General features: G+C 35.9%; 1 protein-coding gene across 1 annotated transcript in view; it reads right to left on the bottom strand.

Moving 5' to 3' along the window:
* Positions 1-433: 433 nt before the first annotated feature.
* The window catches only part of LOC104522302 (protein TOPAZ1-like), a gene marked incomplete at its 5' end in the record, with an annotated part of 20,182 nt that continues 14,093 nt past the window's right edge, over positions 434-6,522 (bottom strand). The window contains 5 exons of the mRNA XM_029084168.1: positions 434-647; positions 2,009-2,192; positions 3,278-3,481; positions 4,411-4,575; positions 5,433-5,598. Of these exons, the coding sequence (XP_028940001.1) occupies positions 434-647; positions 2,009-2,192; positions 3,278-3,481; positions 4,411-4,575; positions 5,433-5,598 (933 nt within the window). The remainder of the gene's footprint in view (positions 648-2,008; positions 2,193-3,277; positions 3,482-4,410; positions 4,576-5,432; positions 5,599-6,522) is intronic.

Here is a 6,522-nt window from a genome sequence, read left to right as displayed (position 1 = left end):
AGTGAGGAAGACAAAAGGAAACACATTACTTCCATAGACTATGAAGCAATGTGGAAAACATCTCACTCAAGAACAGTAGATATGCTCAATCGCTGCACGTATGTACTCTCACCCGCTTGGAGTAGAGTAAGAGTTAGTTCTAGATTCTCTGTAAAAAAAGGAGGATGTAGGTTCTGAGGCTGCAGCTTCCTCATTATCTACTAACACTACAAAACATCTATGTAAGCCTGTGTGACAATATATAGTTAGGAAAAAAATTACTCTTTGTGCTACTATCTGCATAAGCATTTTAAAACACAACAGTTTGAAGCCTTGCTGTAAATCAGTAAGGCACAGTCTGAACAGAGTGGGAACTGCCTTTATTAATTTGTATTATTTTCAACAATGATTGCTTTAACCATTAAAACCCAAGAGAGTCTTTACTATTTAATGACTACTGAAACAGCCAGACCTTCCCAGCCCATTTCATATTCTCCTGAAGCCATTTTAGAGCAGATGTAAGCTCCAAGCTGTAAACTTCTTCCATATTAACGTTCATTGTCATATACTTAAGAAAAAGCCTTGGATCAGATACACGAGCAGCCAGGATCAGTCTCCCCACTGCAGCTTGATAGTCACTGTTATTCTGAACTGTCTGATCTTCACATCTGTAAGTGAATTTTCACAAATACAAAGTTATGTACCATACTGGTCCTGTCTCACTTGCCTGATGCTTTATACTGGCAACAAGATTACAAAAACATTAAAATAAGACTTTTGTTCACTTAATTTACAACAGATTATGTTAATTTCTTAAAAATCTTAAATTCTTAATCTAAAAATCTTTAAAAATCTGAATTTCTTAAAATCTTAGCTGATTATTCTGAAGAATTAAAAAGTTAGAAAATGTTATCTTTTTAACATATTTTATACTAATGAAAATTAATAGGATTTAATGCCACTGCACAGTAGGTCTGCAGTATTCACAGCATGTTTAATGAAGAAATGCTTGACTCTGGGCTGGAAAATTCAGTAAAGGAATGTAAACCATTTTATGAACTGGATATAGCAAGAATTCATGTTGATGCTTGAATCCAAAAGGATTACTAATTTTTGGCATGTAATCACTTCTGCAATAAGGATGTGCCTAAGTATCATGCCTACGTTTTTGCAAGAGCAGAATTTACTCTTTAAGCAAACAAGGAGAGGTACAATAGTATACACATGAAAGCAAGAGATAAAAACCTTCTCATTTATCAAAAGAACAAAAGTGAGAGATATATACCTTCGGAAGAGTAGAGGGGAAAGAAGACAGGGTACTCAAGTTTGAAATGCCCCTGTTCATCCTTCTTAACAAATGGATCTGTTCTATGCAGTTTTATATTTTGATGCTGAGACAGTCAATCTCAAGAGACTGGTCTTGAAAAATAAATTATAGGTATAATCTAATGACAGTGGTTGGTGATTTATGGACAAAAGGAAAAAGCAACAACACACATTTTTATCTGAAGGTATTAAGTCTCACTGAAAGGGGTGTGGGGGATGAAATCTAACTAATTTAATATTGAGATATCTCTTGTAAAGAGAATCAAGTAAAATGGCTTCATGCACTTTCCAAAAAACCAGACAAGAAATGTTAAAGTTGCTTTTTGAAAGCAGTAACATTTGGAGTGTGTCTTTCTACTCCACTGCTTAACCACAACACAAGAATCTCTACACTGAGATACCAAGCTGTCCTGTCGTTGAAAATACAGTACCCTCAGTGTGGCAGACATATTTAGTTAGGGAACACAGGCCGATATCACTCTATCACTCTGGAACAATTACTTTTCTGCTAGGCGCAGGTAAAAATAATAACAATAATAAAACCTCAAACATTTACTGTTCTATAACCAATTCAGAAACGAGGATTAAAACTAAGTTTAAAACCAAGCATTCTTTTTCTCAGCCAATGGAAAATAAGATTTCTCATTAATTACATGGTCACACAGATAAATACAACCAAAATGGTAAACATCTGACAACAAACCTTTTAAGTATTATTTGAAGTGTCTGACTAGTAGCCATTGGACTTTGAATATCACTGCAATTTGAAACAAGAAATATTTCAATGGCCAACAGCATCTCCACCTCAGACAGGTAACACGGAATCATCAAAAGTTTGTGATATAAATTTCCTTGCAGTGGTGGGTAGCAACCCAATGATAAAGCACCTGAGAGTAAATGCAGAAACGTAAGGAATTAGGATAACCAATACTGAACACAGATCTGTTTTCTTTGGTATGCGTGTAAGAATGGGGAAAAGAATACCATCAAACTCTTCAAGGATTTTACTGTTTCACCTGTGAAATGGCCCAATTTGAGAACATAGTAAGTAGTATTCACTCACAATATTCAGTGTTGTAATGTTATTTTTATCAACGATTATCATCAGTGATGATTAAAAAGCTCTGTCAGAAACCCAGGGACTCCAAGTGCATAATAATGCAAGTACAATTTTGTACAGGTCAGACAGAAGCTTTATTAACTATGATCACAGTGAGAGGACTTTTGAACAGTATCTCCCCCTGTGCTCCCCCTGTCCTCTGCCAAGTGATCCCAGAGACCCAACCTATACAGCATTAAAAAAAAAAAAGAGGTGAGGAAAACCAATCATTTCAATGTTAACAAAAGCAGGTGTCCATCCCAGGATGGACTCCTTGCATAGCTTGCTAATGCCACAATTCTAAGATGGAATCAAGCAGTAAATAATGTGACAATATGGAGAGCTGGCTCTTGGTAAACCCCATCAGAGTGGCACACCCAGTATTATCTTAGCTCAGAGTGGGGAGTTGAAAACAATCACAGACTGTTAGCTTTTAGTTGAAAGTAATTTTCTTTTAGTTAAGATAATCTTAGCCAGACCTCTCAAATCTTAAATATTAATAATTATACCACCACAACTCTACACGGAAATATAAAGAAATATAATTTGCCTAGATAAAAAGTGAAGATGATGCCCTTTTAAAGCATTTCAGGGTTCACATTTTTAAAATTCTGAAATGGAACGTGAAAAAATAATTTTATCAGCATTACATTTATTTCATGCCAGGTAGTATGCACTGACTCATATTTTCAACTGTCAGTATTCCCCAATAAACATTTTGGTTACAAATAAATTCCTGATAGTAACACAGAAATTATTGTTTTCTTCTTACAAAATATACTCTTACCCCTTTCTCCCCAACATCTTGAGCTGTTATGACTGTATGTTACCCAAACAACATAAGGGAAGGATACTGTTTAAGAAGTAACTTACTTTTGTAATAGGTCCTAGCTTTAGACCACAAAGAACTTCTTCCTAAAGCTGTGATTAATCCTCTAAGTAAAAGAAAATCAATAGCCATGTTTTTTGAAAGCATGAAGTCTACTGCAGAAGATGAGACCCCAAGGTTCTTGCTCTCAAAACAGGCATTTATCAGCTTGTTAAAAAGGCAGCTGTACTGGGAAACATCCACAGTATCTGAAATGAAATGAAGAATAGCAACTACTGAATTAAGTCAAATGCAAATCGAAGAATCGGTTCTCAATTTGTACCTAAACCAGGACTCCTGCTTTATCAGCAAAATGGAACAAGGTTTAGGTAACTTGTAACCCTTTCTTAATGAAAAGTCTTCTCATACAGTTAGTTCATTCACATTGTGAAAGAGAAGTGTTAAGGTCCAGGTAATAATTTGCTGCTAAAACTAACAGGATCGGATAAAAATATATTAATTTGCCCAAGCCTATGAATAGAGTCTTCACCTGATCTCTCAGACTTAAAATCTGCACCAGTAAAAATCACCTTGGTGCTTCAAGTTCTGCTTCTACTCTTACTCTGAACTGTCTACTTCCTCTCAACTGTCCCCTTCTTGGCAGGACTGAGCAGCCTTGTGTCCACCTCATGACTCAAAGGACTAGATCCTTTTAGGATTCTTGAAGTAGGCAGTCTTCCAACTAAGCTTTCCTACCATACCTAAAAGCCTACACTGGCAATGGGACTGAGACCTACGCACAGGAATCAGCTCAGGTTTCCTCAGTGGAGCCTCAGTAACTGGGCATCTCACTTTGAAGTACACATCCAGAATTTGACTGTAAATTCAGCCCAAAAGAGCACTCAGTTCTTAACATGGTATGTAAAAGAAGCTGAGGGTAGCTAGCTCAACTGCAGAAAACACAATGGATTCATCTCAAGTTAAGATAAAATTAATTGTGTGTGTATGTGCGAGACACGTGTTGCAGAGTACAACACATATTTTAACTGACATTATATACTCTGGAAAAAATAAATGGGCTTGTCTGAAACCATCTTAATTATTCAAGAAATTTTAGCCAGAAAACAAACAAAAAAACCAGTACAGAATTATCTGTTAAATTTTTAGCTCTTAACACAGTACCTTTTTGTTTACTTACCAGAATGATTTTGAAAACCTGGTAAGTTCTGCAGAACTTCAAGTGCCTGCCTGTATAAACTCTTCCTCAAGTATTTGTGCACTAACGTACATAACAGATTATGTCGACTGAAGATGTCCATTTTATCACAGGGCCACAATGGTGCATCTGTGGTCCACTCTGATTCTGTGACAAACAACAGTGCAGTGTTATTTCTATGAACAGAAACTGCTGGAGGCTGAGACTTTTGTCCATTAAGAATATACTCTAAACTGTAGCAGAAAACACATTTCAGAATTTGACAGAAAATGCAGTTCTAGTTATTAATTCATTCCTTATCATCAGTGCTTCTCAGATGGATTCTCTGAACCTTTATATTGTAAATAATCCCTTTTGTTAAATATCATGGTAGTAAAATGGAATGTCTGTGGCGTGTGTATATGTGGATATAAATATACATCTGTGTACATATGTAGAACTGAACAGCAAGTTTTAGATCCTCAACATTACTTCATAGAACACCTTCTATTCTTGTTTATACTTCTGCATTTCTTCTCTTCTTTTCCGCAGATCAGAATTCCAAAAAGCCAGTAATTATACATTATTGCAGAAATATGGTATTATTCTAGAGCTATTTTACTAACGTGGATACTGTGAAGGGTAAAGAAACACTGCATTGACCCAAGCCTGAAAATTTTTTGACACTGAATGTCACCTGGCTTAAAGGAAATCTCCATGGGGCAGGGTCACTTTCCAAGCTGCGCCCCTCCCTCATTATGGTAGGCTTTTGAGTAGAACAGGGTTGATGGCAGACTACTGTAAAAACTGTTCTGAAAAAAAATTTGGTTATTTGCCATAATATTTCTTATACATATCAAGAAGAGTACGAAGCAGTAAGATAGATCACACTTTATTTTTGTTGTCCCAGTATTATTAACTTTATTTAATAACACAGACCAGCTTGTAACTTTTATCTGAAATCTCTCATAGAAGGGGACTAGTCAAATTTAAGTCAAAACTCATTTTTAATAAGACAAGCTTACCTCTCAATACCCACGTCGCTCCATCCAAACTTCCAGTTTTAAGAAAAATTTCTGCAGCTTTATTAACAATTTGACATCTTGATGCTAAACTCTCTGCACCTATAAGTCCTTTCAAGACTGTAAAATCTATCTGTAGCTCATGCAATTTATCCAAAACCTTCCTTCCCTAGCATAAGATGGAGAAGGGAAAGGGGGAAGGTCAGAGAAAGCAATGGTATCAGTAAACACAGAGTAGTTATACAAAATACAGCAGATTTAATTCGGTAGTACAGATTTATAGGGATCAGTTTAGTTATCCAAACTGAGCTGTAGGGGAAAAAAAAAAAAGTATAGTAATAAAATTTCTAAGGAATACTAAGGTTTTTTTGACTGTGTAGGCAAAAAACCCCAACAACCCATTGTTTAACAGTTCCCACCACACTATTCCTGATAACATTATTGGTACTATATAATGTTTCTATATAGTATTTTTAATATCCTTTGTAATTAATTTTTATTTGCTTACTATAGTATATTCATGTTTTTACTTTTTTGATTCTATTCAACTGCTACCCTATGAAGTTCTAAAAAGATCATACAGAGACTTTTCATTTTACAGTAAAGGGATAATGGTTAAACTGAAATAATTACTCCAGCATAGGCCAAGCAAAACACTGATAGTTGTTCCCAGCAGGTCAATAAGCTGCAAAAAGTTGGGCCAATGTGGCCAACAGTATAACAACCAACAACTTTATCATCATATTTCGGGTTGATATTTAGAGTGGTTTCCTACCGAAGCTCCCTCTTAACAACTTTTTGGTTGGCCTTGTCAGTCAAAGATGGAAGAAAGGTAGTAGTCTTTAAGCAGATAATTAAGATCTAACTGATCTAATAAAAGATGATGATGGAGTCAAGGTAGGATATCAAATTAATGCTCCAGCAAGGCAAGGACAGGCAGGATTCAGCACTTGTCTGGTCTGGCTGCACCTTGCTGGTCAAGCAACATGAATGAAACTCCATCCTACACATATCCCAGCTCTCGCTTAGTGGGTGCATCAATGAGGAGTTGGTTTATTAAAAATTGTGGTCGTGTGTGTGTACACGTTGTGGT

This window comes from Antrostomus carolinensis, unplaced genomic scaffold (genome assembly GCF_000700745.2).
Source record: "Antrostomus carolinensis isolate BGI_N321 unplaced genomic scaffold, ASM70074v2 scaffold20093, whole genome shotgun sequence".
In the NCBI taxonomy this organism is placed as follows: Eukaryota; Metazoa; Chordata; class Aves; order Caprimulgiformes; family Caprimulgidae; genus Antrostomus; species Antrostomus carolinensis.
The sequence above is the reverse complement of the archived record's forward strand: the minus strand, read 5'-3'. Positions and strand labels throughout refer to the sequence as shown.